This window comes from Chrysemys picta, chromosome 12, assembly GCF_011386835.1.
Source record: "Chrysemys picta bellii isolate R12L10 chromosome 12, ASM1138683v2, whole genome shotgun sequence".
NCBI lineage: Eukaryota > Metazoa > Chordata > Testudines > Emydidae > Chrysemys > Chrysemys picta.
Window position 1 is genome coordinate 49,391,237 of NC_088802.1, and position 27,606 is coordinate 49,418,842.

Genomic DNA, 27,606 nt, shown 5'->3' on the forward strand with positions numbered 1-27,606 from the left:
TCTAAATGGTTTCCCAAATGGAAAAAGCTGGGAACAATAAGAAAGTTGGGAGAAAATTACTTCCTTACATTTTTAAAATTTCCATGGGAAAGTCGGAATTGCCCAACAGGAAAATTTCCAAGGGAATTCCAAGCTCTCAAAGCATTTCCAGACAGCTCTAACTAGGACATATATCCCAGATGAATATTTTTGAGGCTAAGCCTCCCCACCACTACTTATCACAAAGTTTTGAAAAGTTGTATTTACAAAAGTTTTGCCATATAAATACCCTTACTGGTGCACTGGATGCCTGAGTCAGTCCACCCAGGTGCTGTGCAAGAAACATTAATACTTTGCATTTCATGGCATCCTCCATTCCATGATCTCAAAGCACTTCACAAAGCATAAAGGCAAAATAGTCAATACTGGACACCGATTTTCACTGCCACCGTTTTTAGGTGCTCAATTTGAGACATCTAAGGGCATGATTGTCATAGGTGCTAAGCAACCACAGCTCCCATTGACTTTGGCTGAAGTGGTGCGCGCTCAGCACCTTCGCAGATTAGGTGCATGGTGTCTCAGGTGCTGCACCCAAAGTTCAATAGTGGCTTTTGAAAATGTTGCTATTACTTAAGCTTCACAGCCTCCCTGGGGGATAGAGGAGTGTTGTCTTCATTTCACAGATGGGAAAACCAAGTCAGAATCTTGGGTGATTTACAGTGTCTTCTATGGGGGGAGGGAAACCCCCTCATCCTGTTGAGAGATTAAGTAGGAAAATTCACAAATTGGAACTCAAGCTATCCCTGTGCAGGGACGAACGGGCCCTTTGATGAGCAGTGACTTTGTATCACATGCAGTAAGGTAAATTATTCAAATCTGCAAATAACGCTAGCAAAAATCAGTAATGCTATGGCAGCTCCAGCAAGGGATGAAATTACTAAACACCATGCGCCACAGTTGGCAATCTCAAAAATAATAAGGGAAACATCATTAAGCACTTAGGAAGGGGAAGAGAAATAAATTTCTTCTGGGCCCTCTGAATTTTGCAATTTCTCTTGGAAAGTTTAGCACAAGCCAGGTGGGTTACCGTGCCAAGATATTCCAGGAAAAATCCTAACACAGCTGAGTGTTTTCTGGAAATCACGTAGTGCCCAAACTTGGTCTCATTTAAGTCAATGACAAAACACCTATTGATTTCAGAGGGAGCAAGGTTGGGCCTTTAATGAGGTTTTAGTTTGGATTAAGCAGCAGAAATAATTGTCTATAATTTCTTAGGATACATTTGAACACAGGGCTGGACTTAAGTACCCACAAAACCAGTGACCACTTGGAGTGCCTGCTTTGGGATGCCCTTCAGTCCTATGCCAGCAGCAATGGGATCGGAGTGGGAAGGAAAGTTACCACCCGATTCCCAACCAGGCAGCAGAATAGATTTTTAAGGATGAAGAACATTGAATTCTTTTCTGTTCATCTCCACAGTCTGACTAATAGAATTGCTGTGTGCTTTGCAAGCTAGGGGATTAGTAGGTTCTTCTTCCACTTGCAGGCGACTGTGACTGTGTAAGGAAAAAGAGCAAATAAAATGAAAAAACTCAAAAAAGAAATCTACATTATCTGTAAGATGGCTGGCCTCTGTGTAACAACTCTGGTCCAGTTCCCAGTGGACAGTTGTCCATAATGCAAAAACCAGCTCCCCCTGTTGGCACTGTTATTGGCAGCTTCAGAGAGGCCCACACTGGATGGACACAGAGATAAAAGTACCTTCTCACCTCCACAGGTGAATGATCAATTCAGGTCACAGGATTATTTTTAATTCATTCTTTAGAAAAATATCAGTGTGTTCATCATGTAAATAATACAGTGATAACGCTGTATCATCCCAAAACGGAAGGAGATACAGTAAGTGTCATTAATTCCAGTAACAATTTCATTTAGCAACATGAAGCCTAAGAAATCTCAGTCATACCAACCCCAAGCATTCAAGAGTCTGGAGTCAGGGTGCAAAAAAAATCCAGCAAACCAAAGCAAAAAATACCCCCACAACCATGAATTTTTTTTAAAAAGAAGCTTTGAGTAACTTTCATTTGGCATCTGGTTTCTGAGCTGTTGGCGTGTACCTGGGTCATGTTTCCAGGCTGTTTTCTGTAAAACTGAGAGCCCGAAACTTTGAGTTGTCATTTAAAAAAGACACTGATTGTCTTCTTGTCCTCCTCACTTGACTCCGGAAGCTGGAGCTCTAGAAAAAGTATCTAATATCATGAGATTTCTGATAAAGTCATGAGCTGCCAACACTGAGATCCACTCATCATTTGTTTTTCAAAGGAACATCCATGGTATCTTTGTTGATAAGAAAAACCTAAACCCACAGCATATATAACATCCACTTGAAAATTGTACATTGGTGAGGCAGATTGGGGGAAGCTGCCACACCTGTCCTGGGGAACAAGAGGGTTTCAATCGCCAGACATCTCTCTCCATCACCTTTCAGAGGCTGCCCTAATTTGTGCTTCTGCTCCAAAGGAGCAATAGAGCTTTGAAGGAATTCAGAATAGCCAGAGCATAAGAGCTTCTCGACCACATCTCAGTGCTCTTCCAACCTTTGCTCAGGCCCTGGCCCAGAATGCCGCCTGCACCTGTGAAGTCACAGAGCTCCCTGTGCTGGAGGAATTCCCCACAGTGCCCCAACACCTGCCCTGCAGCTGCTTTCTACTAGCAAGGGCCGTATCACAACGATGAATAAGGCCCTTAAATTCACACAAGAGTGGTGGGGGGGAAGGGCAATGCTGGATTTCACAGACTGTTTAGAAGTATCCCCAAACTGAAGAAAAAGTGACCTTTAGAATTTCATTCCTTCAAAGCTCTATTGGGCCCTAGTGACTACGATAACGAGTGAGTAAATGTTGCAGGCTCAAGCCTCACAGCCCAAAACAGCCATGTAGCCATGGTTGAGAATTCCTGCCCCTCAGTCTGCGCTGTACTGATAGATTCCAGGAATCACACTTTTGAAAGCTGCTGCATTGTCTTCTGAAATTATTATTAATTTCCTCCTGGCAGCATTCTCCCCATCTGCTGCTTTTCCCATGGACACTTCTTGGCTTCTGACTTCTCTAGCTTAACACAAGAGGCTGGCGCTGTGTTCTCTTTTTCCACATTTTGCAGAATCAGTGCTTGCACTTTAATGGTGACCAATACAAGCGGCCTCATATGTGCTTTACATTAAGGGGATCTAGGTTTCCTTTCTATTTGCTCTTTCACTGTGTAGCCCCATGGAGAACAATCCCCTTGTGTCATTCTGGGACAGAGAGACTCTATTCACTCTCTCTCAACATATTGGCTAAAAATTTCTATGGGACACAAGAATAAGGCCAGTGGTTTTGGACACAAGTCTCCTACAAACTGTCTTAAATTTGTTTAAACTGGCTGCTGTTGCTAGTATGTTTTCTGCAAGTGAGGCTCGGAGGTCAAGCAAACCGGCTCTGCATGCCTGAAAATAAGCCATCAAGTAGAAAATTGGTGTCTGAGGCAACAAGGTCTGTTCCCTCTCTCAGACCTGGAAACTCTAGCTCTCACCACTGGGAATTACACATGCAGGACCTGTTCTATGAAGTGATTTAACCGGTTGCTTCTCACACTCTTGTGTAAATCAGTGTTTCCCAAACTTGGGACGCTGCTTGTTTAGGGAAAGCCTCTGGCGGGCCGAGCCAGTTTGTTTACCTGCCACGTCCGCAGGTTCGGCTGATCCCAGCTCCCACTGGCCACGGTTTGCTGCTCCAGGCCAATGGGAGCTGCTGGAAGCGGCGGTCAGTACGTCCCTCGGCCCGCGCTGCTTCCAGCAGCGCCCATTGGTCTGGAGCAGCGAACCGCAACCAGTGGGAGCCGCGATTGGCCGAACCTGTGGACATGGCAGGTAAACAAACTGGCCCGGCCCGCCAGGGGCTTTCCCTAAACAAGCAGCGTCCCAAGTTTGGGAAACACTGGTGTAAATGAATCTCATGAAACAATAGCTCCATTCTGTCTTATGCAAAATGGTATCCCCCAGTCTCTCTTCGAATGGAACTGGGGCTAGGGGGTGGGGAGGATGAACTGGGGCTTTTGTAAAAGACCCCTTTCCCCCCTGCTTTTTAAGGTGAATACTTACAGCACACTTGGTGAGATGCTAGAAATCTGAAGAACTAAACCAGCAGATTTGTAATGGCTCATTGTTTTGAGTCTTAATTGAATATGGGCACTGTTTCAACAACAGACAAGAATCTTTCCCAAGTGTTCAGTTTAACAGGTTAACAAATGAGGCTTGCTTGGCATCTGAAGCCACATTCTGTGGGACAGGAAGCTGAACTCATCATGTATGACTGTTCTTTATTTAGTGGGTAGGTACATTAGCTTTGTCTGCAGCAGAGAAGTTTACTGATCTATTCCCCAGCATGCCAGTGACACACTCCACTTCCACACACAAAAGTGTTCAAACCAATTCACATGAACGATTTCCCTTTATCCCTGAGTACCTCCTTACCTCTGGGCACCCTAACCAGAGTTACCCTCCCACGTCCTCTCTCAGGCCCCAAGGGCTCCAGGACAGGCTCTCTTGGTTCAAGAAACCAGCCCCCAGGACATAGTGCAAATATGCCATAGCAAGAGTCCTAAAACATAGTCCATTTATCACCCCCAGTGCACGCAGGCTTCCAAATCCCACAACATACAATCCCTCAGCCTAGCACATACCACATTCCAGCATCTTCCACCACACCCAGACTCTTCTTCCAGACAAGCACGCCAGCCCTCCCTGCTGTTGTGTAACCCCAGTCTTCCCAGCAGGAACATCCCACTACCAATACTCTCCTGGGAGTTTGTCTTCACCAGGGAAGCAGCCATCACTCTCCCTGTGCTATTAACCAATCATCTCAGACAAGCCCACAGGTAGACCTAGCCCTCAGCCCTCTCCAGCACGGAGATGTCAGCAGGTAAGCTCTCCCACTGTCCTTGCCTTCAGCTCTCTTTAGCCCTTAGCTCCAGCTTGCCTTGCCTTGCCTTGCCTTGCCTTGCCTTGCCTTGCCCTGCCACCTCCTTCTCCCACTACTGCTGCCTTCTTCAAGAACTTCCCACAACTCTAATTCTCCCTGATCCTTTATAGCCCCAGATTCTGCCTTGCCCTCTTAACTGGACAAACTGGGAGCACCTGTACTGGCATGGAGGGAGGGGGGGAAGGGCTGGACCTGTTTTATTAAAGGGCCCACCTACCCTGTGACACGTTCCAAGAACCAGATGGAGTAGATGAATCTTTCAGCAGGGTAAAGAAATGGTTCGGCCTAAACTGTTTCTGTCTGAAATACTTCGCACCAGTGTGGGCATAGACAAGATGAAACAGCCCCACAGGCTCATTGCTGCTCCATGGTGCACTGGGAGTCTTTTGAAACCTCCAAGAGTCCACTGGTTCTGGGAGCCATGCCTGGGACTGTAGGATAGATTTCTGGAGGGCCTTTTAACTGAAGTGGTTTTGAGCGGCACTAATGTGAATGTGGGGCAAGTCTGCAATGGTTCTTAAAGTGATTCAGCATGGCTGGTGTGGACACACTTGTTTGAGATTAATCTGGTTCATGACAATAGGTTCAGCTATTTCAAGCTGACAGAGTTTGGGCAGAGTCCATGCTTTCCCCCACGTTCTGTGACATGCTCTGTTCATTGATATCCCCCCAGTTTACCATTAATAATAACCCGTCCACACAGCCACTTGTGATTTGCTGATAAGAAAAACATCCAAGGATGCAAAGTTAAGTTCAAAGATTTCTTTATTAAAATACCTTTTCCAAATTCACTGTAATAACATTTGAGGAGTTTTTTGGGGGGTGGGAGGGTTTGTGGGATGCTTGAATGTATATTTGCCAACAGAGATGTGCTACAAAGCCCGTTGTTGTTTGTGAAAGGTTTAAATGTTTTATGATACAAGCAACCTTTTCCTAGGGAAAAATAAATTAAAAAGATATTAGTAAGAAACTGAACAGTTTAAGCTTGGTGGGAGGGGGGCAAAAAAAATCCTTTGCTTTCAAAGGAGATATATACCTTTTCTGGTCCAGAGCCTTTGATAAAGAGTTTAAAGCAGTAAATATATATATGTATATATGAATCCATATGTCATCTCTTTGTAAGAATGACTTAGATCCTTGTTGATTTAATTATTTTAAATGCTATTTGTCATTTAATACAAGAGCCTTCTTATCTATGTCCCTGATCCTGCAATTGAATCTGCAGTGATACATGGGAACAGATTGCAGGATTGGGACCCACTTTACAGTTTGAAAAAGAAAATCTGTTTGGGGTTTTTGTTTGTTTGTATTTTCTTGGCATCAATAAACCTGAGATTAGCATGAACTGCAAAGTTCTGATCTGGATCCAAACTTCTCCAAAGTTATGGAGTATTTGCATCCAGGGCTTTGTTTGAACCCATTATTGAAACAGGGATCTGGATGTGGTGCCAATCTTCAAAAGCACGGAATCAAGGTGTTGGTTTGGCATATTGTAGAGATAAGGTAGGGACAGGTATGAGGTTACAATCTGGACCCAAATAAGCTTCTGAACTTCATTAATGTTTGGGGATGGGATTTGGATAAGGGTTTAGCTTCAGGTCCAAATCTGATGACCCAACATCTGTGATCTATATTTTGTCTAATCTGGACTGTGATGTGCAGTCATTCTTTCAAGAGAGAACCAATATGCCAACCAGCTCAATGAGCAGTGAAACTTTTAGATACAAGAAGTGATTTAACAAAGAACAAGGAATATTTGTGTCTCTAATAACGTAGGCATTATTTAATGTGGTAAAGTTCTGAATCGCTGTACAGTTACTAAGTTTTAAAAAAGCCCAGAATGTACTCTTACTCTATACTCCCACCTCCCCAGAGCAGGATGAAATGGAGGATAGAGAAACAAAACTCTTTTAGTGAGAGAAATGAACCATGTGGGGGACATGGCATTGGGTTCCATAGGCACTTTCCCATTCGAAACTTTATTCGTAATTTTTTTTAATTACATGCTTTAGGAATGTCCCTGTTGTTCACCCTGAGGAAACGAACATTGAAGAGAGGAGGCTGTCAGGTTCATAAATGAGTGCCATAGAGCTTTTGAAACAGGCACATCATCTCGCTTCTTGTTTTTGTCTCCCAGCAGTTGATGTTTCCGATGAATCTTTTAAGTGGCATCAGGAGAACCTTCTATTCTCTATTGGCAATGAGGAGGGGGAAAAAAGCTAATAAGCATAAATTAAAAAAAACCTCTTGGATCAATGAAATTGCATAAAGAGATGAAATATAACAACAACTCTTTCCAAGAGCTGCACAATCAGCTAAACAATCATCATATCTCCTCTCTAAAGTCATTCAACATCTCCATGGTACGGAGAGGAAACTAAGACACAGTGATATTTAGGCTAACATTTTCAAACTGCTTGCCTATAGTTAAACACTTAAATCTATGTTTGGGCACTGACGAATAAATAAGTGGCTAGATTTTCAGTTCTGCAAGTGGGTGGAGAATTGGAGAGTTTTGTCTCCAGGATAGTACATTTTGTATTAGTACAAATGTACACCTGAAAGTACAACGTGTCCTAAGTGACGCTAATCAATCCATGTTCAGCACCAGGACAAAATAGAACAAACAAACAAGTAAAAATGACAGGGGAGAATATGAAGTCAGAATGTATGGCTGCAGCAAACCCAACACAATACCAAATTAGTATTTGGCGAAGTGGCTATCTCATTGTTAAGATATTTCCTTCAATATGTTTTCAGAAACTAAGACCATTAAATAACTTAGAAAGATTGCCAGCTCTGATTCCAGGAAGGAAACCTCCTCCCAGTTCCTCTCTGAGTAATTCAATTAATTTACTCCAGACACTTCCAAGCTGATTTTAGGTAAAAAATAATTCAAAGACACCCGTTTCTTTTGCAAACACTTCCTATGGATGGAACTTAAGATCTAAAATCCTGTAGCAGACAAGAAAAAGAGAAGAGGCCACAAGCCCAAAGTTTGGATCTAGTTCCGAATATCCCTCACGTCCAATGTGTTGAGGCCCAGGTTACTTTGGTCTGTGCCCCTCTCTAATCAGAACTTGGACTGCAATTTGATTTTAACCCATTTAAATAATTCAGGCTTTGACTGGATTTGTCGAACATATCACTCTCATTGACTTAAATGGGATCAAACCCTTACTGCGAATCTGTGAAATGTAACCCTGTGTTGTCAATGTGTGGCATTTATTAAAGCACTGGGCTTACTTTTATCATGGCCTCACACGGCGTGGAGGGAGCAAAGTTCTTCATTGTTTTCCATGCTGGATTAGCCTTATTCTGACAGTGACACAACTTCTTATGGGCTGGGGTTGGAGTAATGGAGGCGTGAGAGCTCATTATAAAGCTGTTTTCTTCATTTTTTTCCTTCAACGCAGCAATTCTTAGCTTTGCCTTATGACTTCCTCACCATTAATGCAGAACATCATAATTTAATAGGTTTATTAGAAGGGAGGTGGGAGAGCGTTACTTGAATTTGGAGTAAGAAGCAGACACTAAGGATCAGATTTCAAGCACCCACAACTGTCGCTGAAGTCAAAAGGAAGGCATGTGCTCCCACCTCTGAAACCCAGACTCCAAATAGGGGTTCGGTCCCACAGTGCTTACTCCCTTCTGTCCCCCCCCCCAATACATTTGTATGGTGTATTGCCACAAAAATCCCCACTGTGTCATGTTATCTCCATGAAAATGTCAAATCATGAGTCTTCAAGACCTATACTCTGACATGTAGCTGTAGCTAGGAAACCTGCTACCTGGACATTACTTTCTTTCCTGAACATGTTCCCTTTGATTAGGATGCCACAGTGTCAGGCCTGGAGACCAAAGGCCTCTATCCACAGATCAGGGGCAGCAAGAGCAGCAGCAGGGCCAGTCTCCCCTGCAGAGAGGTCTTCCACCTCCCCCAAGCTCCTCTCCAGACCTCTAAAGTAGAAAACTGCCTGTAGAGGAAGGTTAAGCCACTTGATCAGGTTATTAGGACTCTTTTCGCTTTGATAGGCAGGGTCAGCAACTCCCCTCAGTCGGACTCTCCCTGTGAGGCATTGCAGAGCATAGTGCTGCAGGAAAATAAGCTACAGAAGTAAAGTACTTCAATAAAACGAGGAGAGAAGGCATGGCCAGAGTCTCTCCGTCTCTTTTCTCTCTGCACTTTTATGTTGCCTGAGCAATGTTGAGAAGAAGAAGAAAAAAACCAACCCCACGAGGAAATTCAGTTTCTGATCCCCACTGTGGCTCATTTATGTGGAGAAGAGAAAGAAACACTTTGGATTGCTCCTGCTCAGCAAGCAAAAGAACCAAGGCCTGATGCTGCTTTTTATCCAGAGATGGCCCTGCAAGCAGAACTGGGCCCTGTCGGCACAAGCCCTGGTGATTCAAATAGCTATTTAATCAGGAGAAGTTACAGTATTTAACTGCAACAGGGATGCCTAGCAGGGTGTTTCCTGTCCGATAACGTTATGTCAGAGTTTCTAGGGGATGCCTGTGTGTTGTGCAAGTGCCATTTCCTGGGAAGTATCGTGCACACCCTCAGGGTTTAAGTTTAGTGGCACATGTACATCCTGATCCTGCCCATCTGTGTGCTGTCAATGTGAACCCCAAGGGCATATTGCTGGGGAAAACTCAGGTAACATGCACAGTTGGTTCCAAAGCAGGTTTTTCTTTTGTATATTGATGAGAAACTAAAAATGTTTGCGACAATCTGTTGAATTTTACAGGGGATCTTATTACTCCTTTCCAGATGCAAACAGGGATTTGTGCGAGCAAGGAAAATGCAGCCCTAAATCCAACTCCTCTCAGCTTGCCAGGAGATGGTAAAATGTCAGGGCCCAATTAATGAAAGCCAAAATTATTTACATAGGGTGCTGAGGTGTTTTCACTGCATCCCATTCAAGAACCAAAGCAGCCTCAACGTGGCTCCAGATAATGGCTTCTAGACTCAATTTTGGTAATAGAAAAAAATTATCAAAATCATCAATTATCATAAAGATGGCACATCAATAGCACCTTTCATCCAAGATCTCAGAGTGCTTTGCAAACATGAATTAATGAAGCCACTCAGCACTCTCGTGAGGGAGATATTAAATTCCTTTTGCCCAACCGTCAAATAGTGATGAGTGATTGGGTCAAGGCCAGACAAGACAATGACAGAGCTGGCCACAGAACCCAGGAGGACTGACTGTCCCCTGGTTCACACTTACTCTATACCTTACAAGCATTGGGAAATACCTGTGTAAGTTCTATACAGCAAGGGCTCAGTTCACGTTAGCAGCTAGAGTGTATGTGGAACTCTGCTTTATGTAGCAGTTATGGATAAGGGTGCAAACAAAGGCCCCAATGCTGCATGCCCAGAACCTCTCACTGACGTCAAAGGGTGCAGAAGATATGTAGGCTTGGCTCCAACAGGCAATCCAGAGCACTGAGAAAGCACAATGCCTCCCATTCAGGTTCACACCAGCTGTTTGCTGCAATGACTTCTCTCCACATTCTCCTGTGAATACTAAGCCCTTATCCCAGGCACAGATTTAAAAAAAAAAAAAAAAAATCTCCTCTGTGATGCCATGAGGTTGCATCCTTGCAACTGGGAGGAGAACTAGGCTTGATTTATTTTTAGAAGATAGAGAGCAAAGTAAACCCCCAAACCTTTAAATGACAATGAGAAATAAACCCCATTTGCCTATAAGAATCCGCCTGTTTATTGCAACACACTCCGTGACCTTCAATGCTCTGCCAATGGACTGTAAACAATACAGAAGTTTTCTTTTGTAGCCCATGTGGACTTGAATGCTGATGGAGGGTGGAGCGCCATGCCTTTCAGAGCCTGAGAGCAAGTCTATACTACAAAATTAAGTCAACTTAAGTTATAGCGACATACAGCCACCGCAGTAATTAAATCGCTTTAACATGTCTGGCCTACGCTCCTTATGTCGGCAGTGCATGTCCTCACCAGGAGCACTTGCACAGAGTTAACTGTCAGTGTGGTGCATTGTGGGACAGCTTCTGAAAGGCAACAAACAGCCAATGTAAGCAACGCAGTGTCTATACTAATACTGCGTCAACCTAACTACATTGACCTCAGAGCTACGCCTCTCCTGGAGGTGGAGTTATTAAGTCAGTGTAGCGGGTGAGTTACATCAGTGGGAGCTACATTTAGTGTAGATGCTTACAGAGTTAGGTTGACGTAAGGCAGCTTACGTCAACCTAACTCTGTAGTGTAGACCAGGCCTGAATGTGTATTGTTAGCTGTCGTAGAGAGTGCTACTGTGATTGTTATTTACAAGTCTCTTATTTGCTACAGTTGTTTTTTTTAAGCAAATGACCCAGAGTCATATAAAATAAGTGGCAGGAAAAATACACTCCCGCGTCCCGCCCTGTTTTTTGGGAGGGATCTTATACGTACATGTACATTCCTCTTCTGCAGGCTTCTGCTCAGGGAACCAAGGAACTCTGAACCTGGGGCTGGCCCTGCCTACCACTGAGACCGCCTCCATCCAACAGGTGTCTGTGCTCTACCAGCTGCCTTTTAGGGATCAACCATCTTGTCTAAGATCAGGAGGCAGCTGGGTCTCTGCAGTCTCCCTCAACATGTGGCAGTTCCTCCCTCCTTTTCTTTGTCAAGAGTTACCTTTGAAAACTCCCTGTTCTTGAAACCAAATCCTAGAGGACTATAATGGGGGTTTTGCCGGAGTAAGGACTGAGCAAAAGACCTCAGAGTTTAGCCTCTGGATAGGATCCTCCTCTCTTTCTCTTACTCTCTTTAGTCTTATGAGGGCAGGTTTTATCATAGTATGGTTTCCAGTGTGTGCTTCTCAATTATTTTTTAAAAATAAGATTATAAATATATCAGGGCAGGGACTGTCTCTTCCTGTATGTTTACCCAGTGCCCGGCCCATTTTGGGTGCTAGCACAACAGCACTAGTAATAATAATTAATAACCATGATATTACTGAACAGCACATTGGGGATATAGTCGGAAAGTATTTGATAAATAACGTTAATGTAGTTATTTCTGGAGTGCTTGTTCTTTGTCTTTTGCATTTCAGCAGAGCCAAGTGATCATTCATTTGAGGCATTTAGCCACTCGTTCTCTCCACAAATTGGCTTTTCCTCTGATTAGTTTGGTGTTCAAAGCTATTCACCGTATCATTTCTTGACTGGTAGATTGTCCATGGAATTTGAGCTGCGATGGTTAGTTTGGCTGGGCTCTTACATCACATGGCATTGCTCCAGTTCCCTGATTGGATGATCGTAATAATGTCAGCATTTGCTTTCCATTAATATTTGTTTAGAATGTCACAGTCTCCACCAACAATCCTGCTAGTCGGCCCGTCTTCTAATATCCTGGTTGAAGGTGCTACATAGCACAGGTCAGGAGCACAGACAGAGTTGAATGCAAGCTTCTGCTCAAGCCAATAGTCACAGTCAGGAAATCACCTCGCTCTACACCTTAAGAAGGAAATCACATCTGCAAATGGTAAAAATCTCCCAGTGTATGTGTGTGCATGTGCTTACACACTCCTTGGGAAGGCGACTCAGTTGGTGCTAGCCCCGCTGTAGTTTTTCCAGCGAAGGTTCTAAACACCCTTTCTTCATTCGCCTCTTTTCCCACTTGACACTGACGCTATTACTCCATAGACTGGCCAGCCCAGCAAGCCCTCATATCCATCCTCAAGTGATTCAGCACCCAACATGCTCTTGAATACATCAGCCCAGTGGAAGTCTGAAGACATTCCCAAGCTTGGCTCTGCTGTGTCAGAGCGCACACCCCTGCAATCAAGCCAAATCTGCACAGTTTTGTATTTCAATGTGTAAACTCCCCTATCGAAGAGTCATCATGGACCTACTGTGCTTTATAGTGGCTTTCTCAAATACCAGTTATTTCATATGACTTTTAGTGCTCACTGCTATATAAATAGATCAGAGAAAACCTGGCCAATAAGGATATAAATGAAAGTGCTAAGCAGAACATTTCCAACGTATTGTGAACAATACAAAAATATAATAACCCTTCAATGTTATTTCACTGATCTAACAGTTATCCTAATCTAATTTCCCAATCTCTTATTCCTCAAATAAAATGTATACTTACAGAGTGTCTGTTTTCCCCAGAATCTGCAAAATAAAATATAGTTTAAAAATTGAATGGCACATTTCAAAGGGATCAGCTTTACATACAAATAAATGAGAATTCAGGGTTAAATTTTCTTGCATTGCACTTGGTAATTTTGCAGTGACATAAACCAGCTAGCTGGGAAGTTAGAAAGTGAAGATCCCCAGTCCAGCAAAGCACCTAAGTATGTGTTTAATTTAAGTACAAGAGAAGTCTCAATGATTTCAAAGACTAACTTCAATAGACCAGTAGCTCCTGTTGAACTGTGCCAACTGTTTGGCTGAGCATCAAGTTGTGACTGGTTTGGTGGAAGTTACTCCCCCACACCTGCTCCATGTGGGGACTCAAAAAGGCAGAAGTCTGTCTGAGTGACAAAACATTCCCACCTGAGAATACAAGCAGCTGTTGCACATGACAGAAACTTCCTTTTAGAGGCAAGTTATCATGGGTGATATGCTTTACTTCCCACTCCTAGATGGTTTTTCTGATACAGGCTGGGTGAGGTAATATCTTTTATGGGACCAACTTCCGTTGGTGAGAGAGAGAGAGAGAGAGAAGCTTTTGAGTTTACACAGAGCTCTTCTTCAGACCTGGGAAACTTACTCAGAGTGTCACAGCTAAATACAAGATGAAACAGATTGTTTAGCATAAGTAGTTAACACATATTTCAAAGGACCATTCAAGATGCAGTGACCCTAGTGCCAGGGAGGGAAGTGGTCAGAGAATCCTGAGAAGGGTACAAATGCCAAAGAAAAAGGAGATCCCCAAAAGATACCAAGATTTAATTAATAAAAAGATTATTTAGCCTGGTCCAAAGCCCCCCAAAGGCAACGGGCGACTTTCCACTCAACTTCAGTGGGCTTTGGATCAGGCCCTTTGTGTTTATGTTTAGTGTGGATTTAACGATTGCCCCATCTGGAAAAAAAAAACACACAACACTTTTGTGTTGGTAAGGAAATGTTCTAAAAGGTGGGTATGTAGCGAGGTTAGAAGAGTGACTCTGATCTTTCTTTTAGATGGGGTTATCAGACTTGGTTAAAGTACTATGTTTGTGCGATCTACTGATCCTTGTTGCACAGGAGATACACACTAGTGTTCAATTCCAGTGAATGCTTTTTGGCACAATGAGGTTCACTGAGGAATGGCCAGGGCAAGCAAAGTGGACTAGTACAGTACATAGAGCAAGGGATTGGGGTCAGGACTTTGCATTAATCCTGGCTCTGGCGCAAATTTGCTGTGTGAATTTGGACAAGTCACTTAACCTCCCTTTTGCTCAGTTTACCCATTTTTAAAATTGCATATAATAATCTTAACCTACTCCACAGGGTGTGATGCTTAATTAATTCAAGTTCAAAAAGCCCATGGAGGAACTTGAATGAAAGACACTAGGCAAATACAAAAAAATGGTGGCTATGACTAGTGAACAGTTTAGTAGATCTCACTCTGACGATGTTTTCTTTGACATCCAATGTAAATTCACCTTTGATCAGTTCATCCTGTTACTCAAAGTTGTATGTTCTTGTACCGTGATAAATAATTCCCCTCACAGCTTCATGGCTATGCCAGTTACATTTTTGTGACCAGTTAAGTCCCTTTTTAGCTAAGTAGATGTACATAAGATTTCTATTTTCAGCATTTTTATTACATTAGAATTATGACGGTCTTATTTAACTGTTCATTAACATTCCAGGAGTTCTGCCTAAAGAAAGTGTTGCTTGGTGTCTTTAATCCTACCAATGGAGTTCAGGAATCTGAGTCTGCACTCAGTCACGTTGTTTTTATGCCAGTGCAACTCCATTGACTTCAGTATAAAATTGGACTTAATAGTCTTATCCCGTCTGAGAGGAGCAAAAGAAAAGCTTTTTGGAAAATATGCAAAAGCTGGATTGCTGGAAGTAGATACAGCTCAAAACAATAATGCCATTTACCCACTGCTAGATCAAAGTCGAACTTGAAGTGGACAAAAACTAATTATATTATTTATGAAACAGCTTATTAAGGAGAATGCATGCAAAGCCTCAGTCACTGTGTATTGTGCGATCACAAAGGAGGAAATTATAAATTTTACATATTTCCCAAACTTCAAATGGACGGATGTTTGCTAATCCAAAGCTACTTTGTCCTATGTGACAACAACAGCTCACCCATCACCTTGTAACTGTGTCACCCAAGATCAAAAGGCATGTGGCCAATAACTAATTGGGGTTCTAGGTAAACACCATTGCTGCTGCCAGGGGAATGTCACACACTGCGTTTGTGGTCCGAGGGCACCACTTTAGCTGTTAGAGGTTTAAGTGATTTCTGCAAAGTTGTGAACCAGGTAAACACAAATATTCTGTATTTAAAGTTTAGGGCTGCCTAGGTGGTGCTTTTTGCAGAAGTCATCAGGTCATTAATATTTTACAAAACTTTTTTTCCCTTATTGTAACCTTTAAATACATTTACAGTGATTTTTTATCTAAACCAAACTGGATTTTATTGTTACGTTGGGAAATACTAGTGTTTTCAAAGGAAACAGAGTTTACTCCTATTAAAGGAGGCAGGAAAAGGTGCAGAGACATTCTGCGTTCTGATCACATATGGGTAGAGTTGCCAGTTTTCTTCCAGAGCAGCGGCAATGGGTTCTGTTATGGGCACCAGGGAATAAATGACCTGAAGTTACAATTCCTGTGACTGCGGAGATATTTGCCAACTATTAAAGAGGCAGCATACATGTATGAGTTACTGAGGGACTCAAAAGTTCTTGTTTTTTTCTCAGTAGTTTATTAGGCTCAAATAATACATTTGCATGATGGAAACAAATACTGAATTTGCCACATAGCATGAATGCCAGCCCCGTTAGGCTTTGCCATATGTTTCCAAATATAGCTGCTGGATATTTGGGAGCATAGAGGCCCATTCACACATAGAGAGAGATTTGCAAGTCTCATAACTATATACCAACCAGTCAGAGGCTCTCTTTAAACTCAGTCATGTGTCCGTAATGGATTGATTGAGAGTGTAGAAAAGAGGGGAGCTAAAGAGTGATCTCAGCTAAAGCAAGAGAAGCCTGCAGTAGCTCCATAGCACAGATTGCATAGCCCCAAGGATGCCATTACACCCGGGTACACACATATTTTGCCTTAAATTTGGGGTTCAGCTGAACCCAGAAACTCCATGCATACGCAGATGGGTCTGAAACCACTAAGCTTTGCCTGCTTAAATATATGGAGATATACCTATCTCATAGAACTGGAAGGGACCGCAAAAGGTCATCGAGTCCAGCCCCCTGCCTTCACTAGCAAGACCAAGTACTGATTTTTGCCCCAGATCCCTAAGTGGCCCCTCAAGGATTGAACTCACTTCAGCTGAAAACTAGAAGCATGCCCACACTACAAAATTTGGGTCCAGCTTTGAACTTTGCATGCCCCACAATTGAGAACTGTTCAGATCCAGGTTTCCGTTCGCACATTACTGGGGAAGAGAGGCTAGACAGAAGATTTTGACCCAAAGCTGGATCTTGAATACCCCAGATTAGGTAAAAGCTGTTGGCTCTGGGGGGGTATTGTTGTGAGCTCAGATTTAGTTTAAAAAAAAAAAAGTCACCACAGGGCTGATGGTTTCCACCTCTTCCAGGTTGGCTGAAAATTTGGCTAACGGGACCGAGCTTTGCAATTTGCAATGAAGCCCCCAACCAGGTGAGTTTCCTTTGGTGTCTTGTTTTGCTGATAAAGATTTTTCACCACTCCAGTGAATATTTTCCCAGCTGAATACAGAGGTATGACATCTGGGGCCTGACAGCACAAAAATGGTAGAGCAGATTTCCTGATTACCGGGGCCAATTTCTAATAGCTTGTTTCAAACCGCTCAATGCAGTAGGGATTTCTCATGCTTCTTTCCGCTGGGGAATATTTGTTTTTCCACAGTGTATTGTTGGTTGCAATAGGATTCTTAAAACTTCCTGTCTCGCCGCTGCAACTGCCTCTCAGTTACTGATTCGTTTTTCCAGTATAAGCAGACCTGGGTTTAGCTATGTATTTTGTTTGCTAGATTTCCCTTTTCCCAAAGAGGGATTAAAAATAGAGAGCAGTCCAGGAACCACACAGTAATGAATCACAATCAGCTCTGTGATGCCACAGAGGATGGATGGATGGGTGGGTCCATCCAATGCCCAACCAAAGTCATTGAAAACCTTCCCATAGACATAAATGGATGTTGGACCAGATCCTTAGAGCAAATACACTGAACAAGCAGGAATTCACTAATACACGTTGTGGGAAATAGTGTGTCCTTAAAAGCTTAGGAAGGTCTCTGAACACTGAGTGGTTGCTGTGGGACTGAGATAGATACAAAACTCCACCCCCCCAAAAAAATCCCTTTCCAAAGTGCATTTGGAGCAAGGAGTATTTTGACGACCTTCATCAAGAGCTGTCCTGACAGAGGCTCCTTGTCAGAGTGAAGTTGCAGTATCAGAAGCACTAATACAGGTGGCATCCTGAGAGGTCATTCTCAGAAAAGCAATTGATTTAGGGTTTGGTTGTTTGAGACTTAAAGCTTCCCTGTTTTCCATAAAGCCTTAAAGTAGACACCTACATGCTTGAGAAAAAAATGTGATGCATAAAAAAAATAAAAGTTTTAAACTAAGCTCTGATGCCATCTTGCCATATCTTTACAGGCATGTGGCTTGGAATCAGATGGACCTTTTGCTGGGCAGAGCAGCTTCCATTCATTGTTTCAGGGCTTGACATCGATGTGATAATGCAGAGTCCTCAGTAAAGAAATCCATGTACTGAAATTGCTCCCGTACTATACAGGTGATTGTATCCGGAGTGCAGCTGAGTAGACTGAGGTCTCCTGCTATTTGATTTTAAACCAAGATAGGCCTGAACAGATTTGAATTTCACACTCTGCCTCTTTCCTCTACAAAACCCCAGATGTGAACCAGAAAAAACGTTTGGGGGTTTGAAATGCAGAACAGGCCCATCTCTACATCCAACCCTCTAGGTAGCCATTGACATTGCATATTGGTGTGAACTAGGAGAGCAGCACAGTAACAAGGCTGGGGGCACAGAAACTGGAGGAGGTGAAGTCAGGGCCTCATAATGGTGTTTACAAGAGGGAATGGGGTAAGAGCAGGCAATACAAGACTAGAACCCTGACAACCAAGGAGGAAAGAAGGAGGCTCAGATCCTCAGAGGACTGATTGGCAATGAGAAAAAGAGCCAGTGACGTTCAGAAGTAGGGTTGCCAATTTTGGTTGGATGTATTCATCACATGACAATCTTTAATTCCTGGAGACTCCAAGACAATCCTGGAGGGTGGGCAACCCTATTCAGAACCCCAGCCACTTTACGACTCAGGACAGGCAGGATCTCTGGTTCCCTGTGTTCACTGAGCTGGAAGGTCAAGCTGTGCTAGTCACCGAGAGGGCCTTGCAGCGCACACTAGTGCCAGCACAGTCAGAAGTGAAAGCCATACAGACTCTGGCTCAGTTATCACATGAAATTTTATCATCAAAGCAACAGTTAGTGACCTCTGACACCCTATGCAACTTCTTCCTCCACATTCACACTATAAAATTCTTATTGGTCATTCTCTGGAAAGGCAAAATTATATGAAGCCCTGTAACAGCTGCGGTCTCTGATTAAAAACACTGAAGTGGCCTTGAATCGCGTAATAATATAATATTAGCACCCAGATCACTAGGGCTCCACCAAGCTCGTGGCCATGAAAAATGTAACATGGACCGTGAAATCTGGTTTCCCCCCCGAAACCTGATCTTTTGTGTGCTTTCACCCTACACTATACAGAGTTCACGGGAGAGACCAGCGTTTCTCAAACTGGGGGTCCTGACCCAAAAGGGAGCTGTGTGGGGGTTGCAAGGTTATTGTAGGGGGTTTGTGATATTGCCACCCTCACTTGTGCGTTGGTGCCTTCAGAGCTGGGTGGCCAGAGAACAGCAGCTGTTGACCAGGCACCTAGCACTGAAGGTGGTGCCTGCCAGCAGCACCACAAAAGTAAGGGTGGCAGCACCATACCATGCCATCCTTACTTCTGCATGCTGCTGGGCTCCCGGAAATAGGGAGACCAGATGTCCCGATTTTATAGGGACAGTCCCGATTTTTGGGTCTTTTTCTTATATAGGCTCCTATTATCCCCACCCCCTGTCCTGATTTTTCATACTTGCTGTCTGGTCACCCGACCCGGCAACAGCGCAGAAGTTAAGGGTAGGAGTACTGTAACCCTGCTACAATAACCTTGTAATCCCCCCACAACTCCTTTTTGGGCCAGGACCCCTACAATTACAACACTGACATTTCAGATTTAAATATCTGAAATCATGCAATTTACAATTTTTAAAACCCTATGACCATGAAATAGAGCAAAATGGACTGTGAGTTTAGTAGGGCCCTACCTATAACACTTAACATCTTCAAAGCAATGTGACCAGTATCAGCTCATTAATCCACACGATGCCCCAAAGCAATTAGGCAGGCGAGTGTTATGCCCAATTTATGAATGAGGAAAGAGTCCAACAGCCACGAGATCCACAGTTAGGCCTGGTCTACACTTAAAAATTAGATCAACCTAGCTGTGTCACACCATGACCGCTGTAGTTAGGTTGACTTAACCCTCTGTGTAGACACAGCTAGGTCGATGGAAGAATGCTTTTGACCACCTAGCTACTGCTTCTCCGAGAGATGGATTAACAACATTAACCGAAAAACCCCATCAACGGGTGTCGACGTAGGAAGCGTCTACACTACACTGCTGTAACGGCGGAGCTCGTCCACCCAACATCCTCTGTAAAATGGAGAGAATACCAATTAAGCCAAGTATTCATAGCCCGTATCAATGAATGTATCCTCCCAACACTCTGTAATGCAGGGAAATAGCAGACAGGTCCAGTGACTTGCCCAAGGTCACACATGGGTCAATGGGAGGGACAGGACTATAACTCAGATGTCCTGACTCCTAGTCCCTCACTCTAACCCCAAGACAACACTGATTCCTGCAGAAGAGGACCCAATATAAGCTCTCATTGGAAACATTCCAGCTGCTTTCCCCGCCCCCACCCCTTTTTTTTTTTAAGTAGAGGATTTTAGTTGGGGGTGGAGGTAGGGGAATAGGGGTAATTTATGTTGAGAACTTGATCATGAATTTGAGATGGGCTCCAAGGTTCTGAGTCTAATTAAGTTTCCGGGTCCTTTTCACCCTAATTCTGTTTTACGTGGTCATAGAGGACGGGTTAGCCTATTTGATTCTGGACACCACAGCTGGTTCACCCACATACCAGACATCACTGGTTCATCCTTTAAAAGCAGCTTCCCTGGGCTCATCTATTCTTGCCAGTCAAGGGTCTGATCCTGCAGAATGCTGGGCAGCTCCTGTAAGGTATTAGACTGAAGACCCATCCCTCACTGGCATCAAACCGATTGATGTGAATGGAAGTTGGGGGTCCCCAGCACCTCATAGAGGGCACCCAGCATCTTGTAAGATTGGGCTCTAAAACATTCTGCCTCTGCTATACAGGGACTCTGAACCCTGCCACATCTGTGTGTAGCTTTGCTACAGTGCTATCATGCGGCCTAGCCATAAACAAAGTAAATATTATGTTTAAATATGCAATGTAGCCATCCAAAACTACTGCACGCCTGTGTGATGTCCCGCTTATCTATTTGAAACACTTTTCCTGTGTGTCAGTCAGGAAAAACAAATGGGATTAGAACAATACGCTGTTATTAAGTTTCCAAAAATAACTGAAACGGTAGAATGTTATATATAAGAGAGCAGGTGGATTGTAAGATTAAGGGGGTGCTTGCGTATCATCTGTCCAATTCAGCCCAGACTTTCAATCGAATCTTATTTTGCTGGACTTCCTGCCTTATAAAACTGTATTTGTTGTAAGTGCCTTGAATAATAATCCTCTCAAACACACTTGATCTGACGAATTAGGTCTTGCAAAAGGTCTCTGCAGTACAGTATATACGGCTCTCTCCACTCTGGGAAAAAGGGATGGTATCATGAAAGGCATAATACTTCTGGCTTCACCATCCTGGCACAAAGACGAAGTACACAATCTGTTTCTGAATTCCATTAAGGGCCTGATCCAAAGCCTACGCTTCAGTGGGAATCTTTTCACTGACTTCAATGGGCTTTGGGTCAGATTCCTGAAACCCGCTGTCTTACAAAGCTACAAGGGCTGCTCTCTGCCAAGTAACTGACCTCTTCTTTAGTATAAAGGCTATTTTGCTTTTTGGTAAAAGAAAGACTGCAAAGAGGGAGTGTGGGCTAGTGGTTATAGCAATGAACTGGGAATCAGAACTCCTAGGCTCTATTCCCAGCTTTGACATTGTCCATCTTTGAGACCTTAAGCAAATTACTCAATCTCTCTGTTTACTCAGCTGAAAAATGGAGATAAAACTGACCTACTGTGCCTCACATGATAGAATTAAGTAAGATTTGTGAAGTACTTTGAAATTCTCAGAGGGGAGGTTCTATAGAAATGCAAACTGTGTATGCGGGAAGGACAATCCCAGATGAAAACTGAAAAATAGAAAAACAAACGTGACATGCACCACAAAAGCCACATGGAGAGAAAAAAGGAGAAACTGGCCAGACTACAGCCTGACATTTACAAATAGATATTTCCTAATACAAAGGAGATGGAAGGAAATCCTCTCTGATAGGGTGTTTGACAAGCTAGCAGGAAGCACCCTTAACCTAGGTGTCTCTGGAATTTCAGTGCCGCCAGAGCAACTGTCGATAGTCACCAGCAGTAAGATACCTGCTGGGATCCAGGTACAGAGATGGATCTTTGCTGACCTCAGAATCTGTGAGGAGGAAGTGGATAGTGTCCACAATTTGGAGGGAATCTGATTATATTAAAAAAGAAATTAAGTGTGATAATATTGCTTCAACGCTGTTAGGTTTAGGGGCAGGATAGAGTGGAGGCTGCAATACAGATGTGTGGGAGTTACGTATATTTTTAAAATAATTATTATGAAGACAGGAAAACAGAAGAAATACCCCAAAGTACATAATATTCTACAGTATGGGAAATAGTGAGCCACTACAAGTATATTCCAGCCTGGGAGGACAGATTTGGGCTTGTGCTAGCCTCTAAAATGATACAGCACTTTGAAGCTGCACGTTGGGCTGGGCATGGGCTCTGAAGCCTACAGAAAGGAGTGGGCTTCAAAAAAAACCAACGCCCCCCTCCAAAAAAAACCAAGGTCAATCTTAGCAATTGGAATCGAGCTAGATTCAGAACGCAAACCCCAAACCCACACAAATTTGGGGCAAGTTCAAATCCAGATTCAGATCCGAAGCAGCCCTTTTTGGCAGATAGACCATGAATGGATTAATGGAGCAGACGTTCCAGTTATTAATCTCACCACACTGCAGATCATTACTTTGGGGGAAATCACGAAGATGCTATGAAATGTATCAGCACTTAAATTTTCTTAGCTGCTATGTGGGATTTATCCATAGGACCTCAATGTCTCTTTTCTATACCCTTTACCTTCTAACCTATCTAGATACAAATGCTTCCAAACCTCCTTCATGTGTTTAATTTTTCACTAGCTTACTTACCATTATTAGCTTTTCTGATTTCACTATATACTGTATCTGTCCCCTTCTTTACAGGAGCTGGAAAATGTATTGGCACAGAATCAATTTATTTCCTTTTTTTGTTTGCTTTATGTTAAGCTCCTTACACAAACAGAACACGCTGTTTTACTTTTAGAGGAAACCATTATATAAACAGCAATGCGCCATTCCATGTCTGGATGAAAAACCAGCTGTGCCCCCTCTCCTCCCCGTGTCTATGTGATAGAGAGATGGACCCTCTCCAGTTAATGTTGAAATTAGCTTCCCATTATAAATTTGATTCACACACACACACACACACACACGTTTCCCCAGCATTAAACTGATCCTCAGATTTTACAAGGAATATCTTACCCTAGGGTAAAGCTTTTCCCTCACTAGTTTCCCTCAAACTGGACAAGCTGCTTTAAGTGATGTAAGGGCTCACAAAATGAGGTCTGCATTCTGAAAACTGCTCACACACTCTGTGCTCCTCCTAGTTAAATCTTCCTTTCATGGAGCTGCTTTAGTTTTGTGGGAAGGCTCAAGGGAACTTTCTCACATTCAGCATTACAGTGTTCAGGATCAATGAGATTTTTACAAGAGGGAGATCTCCCCGTTCATGGTGGTGGAGTGGGAATACGCAAGACAGTTCCAAATTTACCATGGGAGTGTGGTACATGAGCTGAAGACAGAATGGAAGGGAAGGCTGAGAGGGTACGGATTGGCAGGAGAGATTGAGGGAAGAATAGACAGAGATTGAAGCCTCAAAAGGCTAATGTTACTGGGTTTCCTCCTCCAAAATGCTATAGCTGGCCTTACCCACACAAGCTCCACACAGCTGAGGCGGCAGAAGAATCCTCAGTAAAGTTTTCCTCCGGGCTCTGAGGTTCCCGTTTTTATCTGCTATGGTAAATCCTGCAAAGAGCTTTTATTCTGAGAGGGACCATCCAAAAATACCAAATGAAAAGAAAGACTTTTCCTGTCTGATGCTTGTTTGAGATCCTTTTTACGGAGCACTGTAATAAACACAGGCGCTCCTCCTGGCAGAGGTGAGGCAGGGCTGAGCCAGCTACCAGCACAACTCAGGTTCCCAACATCTTTATTAGCTACTGCGGCAATACAGCTGTGGCTACCATGTGACTAACATGGTTCTCAAGAAAAAAATCCCTGGGGTCACACAGCAGCCAGGGGAACCACGCTAGAACCCTGCTAGCAACAACTCTATTTTAAATACTTCCTAGCATGGTTCTGCTCCTTGAATGGACAAAGGCTTTTAGCATGACCAGGGCTTCTTGAAGGGCCTCACCATGCGACTTTCATGTGCACAGGTAGATTTTTCTGAAGTCAATGGGAGTTTTGACTGCACAAGGATGGCAGGGTTCCACCTAAGGTCTTTCTTACCTTCTGCTCCCCGGCGTTCTCTTACTCTTCCCCATCTGAAGGATGTCTACATTACAGCGGCACAGCAGGTGCGCTGTGGTAGTGTAGGTGCTTTCTACATCGACTGAAAGGGTTTCCCCGTTGTTGAGTTAATCCATCTCTCTGAGAGGCAGTAGCTAGGTTGCTGGAAGAATTTTTCCATTGGAACTACCTGTCACTGCAGTGGGGGTTTGGTCAACCTAACTATGTTGCACAGGGCATGAAATTTTTCCACAGCCCTGTGCGATGTAGCTAGGTTCACCTAAGTTTTAGGTATAGACCAGATCTGAGTTATTTTATTAAAAAACAGGTTTATAAGGCCTGGCTTATATCAAGTCAAATTGCAGTATGCTGATAATCCAAGCTTTCAACAAGGGATGGGTTTAAAAAAAGTGGCATTTGGATCCAGAACTGGATTAGGTTTACTTTGGGATACAGGGCTTGGGTGAGAGGCAGTGGACTGGACTAGAACTCAGGAGACCTAGTTCTAATCCCAGTTCTGCCACTGGTCTGCTGGGGATGACTCTGGGCTAGTCATGTCACAAGTCTGTGCCTCAGTTACCCCCTCTATAAAATGTGGATAAATCACAGTGACCTACTTTGTAAAGTACTTTGAGATCTACTGCTGCAAAGCACCACATAAGAGCTAGATATCATTATTAAAGGCTCTCTCAGAGCTGGGTCTAGGCGTGATAACACTCTGGTCTTGTGAGATGTTAGCTCAAAATGGTAAAAGTCTCATAAGATTGTTCCTTCCTCTTTGACACCAAACAGACCCAAAGATAAGCAATTCTTTACCTTTCAATATTAAGCAAAAAGTTATGGCAGAGCCCCTTGGTAATGTCCCTATCAACTCTGGGTCACAAACTAGCTAAACAATGTTTAAAATGGTTCAAGGTCAACTAACATTAATCATAGTTTGGCCAATTCCTGTGGCCGGGACAAAAGAACCTAGAAATAGGTTTGTAAACATGGGTTGGCTGTGTCCGCACTCACCAGCCAAATTGTAGTGGAAGCAATTTAAATGAACTATGTCTCAAGTGAATTTCAACAGATCCTAATTCTGCCTAAAGGCCAATGGAAGCTGGGCTGTTAAGGATCAACACATTTTAGAAACATCAGTTAAGGGACTCAACACATCTGAGGTCAGTTATCTTCAATTTTCCTTAGGTGAAACGGTTAAGTGAGAGGTTAAGTGACTTCCCAAAGATCATGCACGAAGTGTGTTGCAGAGCTGGAAAAAGAACTCAGGTTTCTGGACTCAGTCCTGTACTTTAGCCACAAGACCATTAAAACCTATAGAGCGGGAGACTCCTATATTTATTCTGCAGTCAAACTGAGAATCAGGAGAGTGAATTGTTAAATAGCTCAGTGTTTCATGTACCCTGGGAACACATTCTGCAATCCCAAAAAGATTTCTTTTGAATTAATTTTAAATAATTCTGCTAAACACACTTTAGACACTGGGGGCTAAGTGCTATTGAAGTCAATTCCAAAACTCCCACTGATTTCAATAGCAGCAGGACCCGAATTTCAGCAAGCACTTAATCACAGCAATGCTGATTTGTCATGAACTTTCATGCTATAACAATCTCTGGATTTCACATGTTTTTGTTCTATTGTTTAAGTCGCCAGGGAAGTCAAAACAAGTCTTCCCATAATTCTAACCAGAGATGGCTCAGATCCTGAATTAACACATTTATTTAGTATTTTACAAGCCTGGGTCAACTTCCATGGGACTCAATGAAATGATTACCACTGAGAGCTGGATCAGGCCCTTAGCTGGTTTTGATTATTTCAATTCTGTCCAATTTATTTTGATTTTATGCCTCTGTGTGTGTGTGTGTGTGTGTGTGTGTAACACCTTTCATAAGTTGTTCTTTTCCTAGCCCTGAGTAAATGTGCTAGCATAAAGGACCTAAAAATAATGACATTTTGTTCCAAATGACCTTATAATGCTGCACCCTGCAATTGACTAACTAGCTATAGAAGTAAAAGGAGGGGCATGTTCTTACTGAGCCACAGTTAGCAGTTTCTCCCTTCCCCTTTTAGGGATATTTCCTGACAATATTTTAGCTTTGGTCTTTGTTTTCCTTGTGTTAACAATAAAGGGTCTGACTCATTGCACAAGTATTGTGTCACAACAACAATTAACTTAGAAAAGATATGCAATATGTTTGGTTAAGCATAGTCTCTCCTTAAAGATTTATTACACCAGTCCCCATCACCAGCACCTTTTTAAATATCAAATCAGCAAACAACTCTAACCTCCCAAAAATAATGCTATACCCAACACTTAGCTAACCACTTTCATTAGAGGATCCCATCGCTGCTCACAAAGCGGGGTATCAAATAATCCCAAATTTACAGATGGAGAAAAATGAGGCACTGAAGCCTTGTCTACATTAGCTTTTCTTCTGGCAGATTTACCACCCTTAACAATGCTGGTGTAGCTTTCGTTTGAGCGATGATGAAAGGGAGATCTAGTGCAGAAATGGTTCCCACAGCCACTGCATATTTACCACCATAAGGTGGTCAAGAATATTCAGCAATCCTAGAAAAGTGATCAGTCGGGAGAGATTTGGTTTGAGGGAAAAGGGCGAAATGCTAATAGCTCTTTAGTGCTGACACACATCATTCTATAATTGGATTTTGGGGGGGCAGAGGGAGATGTTTAATTAATCCTTATCCTCAAAACTGCCCCGAAGGTTACTATTATGCATTAATTATTGATCTGCTCCCCTTGAGGTCGATGGGAGTTTTGATGCTGACTCCAGTGGCAGCAGGAAGAGACCTTTGTATAATTAGATATAGTAATTTAGAGCCTGATCCTGAGTGATTGAGGAATACCTGAGCTCCCACTGAAGGCAATGGGAATTGAACGTATTCACCATCTTGCAGGGTCGGGTCCTTCATTTTTTTTTTTTAAACGTAATCTGCTGTTGATAAAATTGAAAGTAACATGTAATCTCCTGGGTGAAGAGGCTGCCCGCTGCAAACACTCTTAGCTCTGAATGCTGCCTTCTGGATGAGGAGTGCATCCACCCGGAGTAGAATGTAAACCTAGCTTTGTTGTTGTGTACTTTGCCTTTGTTCAGAAAATAGATAGAGCCAGAGGGGATTTAATTGCTTAATATTGAAGGCCTTAAGCTAAGTATGAGGATCATGAAGTGTTCACTCAGACCAGAGGCACTGGTCATTGTCATGGTAACAGAGACCTGAAAGAACACCGTGTCTTGAAGCAGAATATGAGCAAGGTCAACATGATAAAAGCATTGATGGGAATCCAGGAGCCAAAGTCCTTTATATGGGTGAGAGTAGTTACTGAAAAAGTATTAAAAACAAACCAACAAACCCTGGCCTTACTCCTCTCTCTCCCTGAGACTAAGGCAATGTCTATACTTCCAAGTTTATAGCAACATAGCTATGCCTCTACAGCTGTGGCACTGTAAGAGCACTTGTGTAGCCGCG

At 43.1% G+C, this 27,606-nt stretch overlaps 1 protein-coding gene across 12 annotated transcripts in view; it reads right to left on the reverse strand.

Moving 5' to 3' along the window:
* Window positions 1-5,744: 5,744 nt before the first annotated feature.
* PECAM1 (platelet and endothelial cell adhesion molecule 1) overlaps window positions 5,745-27,606 on the reverse strand; it is a 55,939-nt gene continuing 34,077 nt past the window's right edge. For 4 of the 12 annotated variants that reach the window (XM_008167607.4, XM_008167604.4, XM_065563620.1 and 1 more), the window contains 2 exons: window positions 13,120-13,142; window positions 5,745-7,188 (listed from right to left, as the gene is read on the reverse strand). In XM_008167607.4, coding sequence (XP_008165829.2) covers window positions 7,159-7,188; window positions 13,120-13,142 — 53 coding nt within the window. In that variant the 3' untranslated portion in view covers window positions 5,745-7,158. Of the gene's footprint in view, window positions 7,217-10,702; window positions 12,477-13,119; window positions 13,143-22,716; window positions 22,774-27,606 lie in introns of those variants that run through there. The other 8 variants (XM_008167601.4, XM_065563618.1, XM_005282900.5 and 5 more) reach the window with 7 other exon arrangements.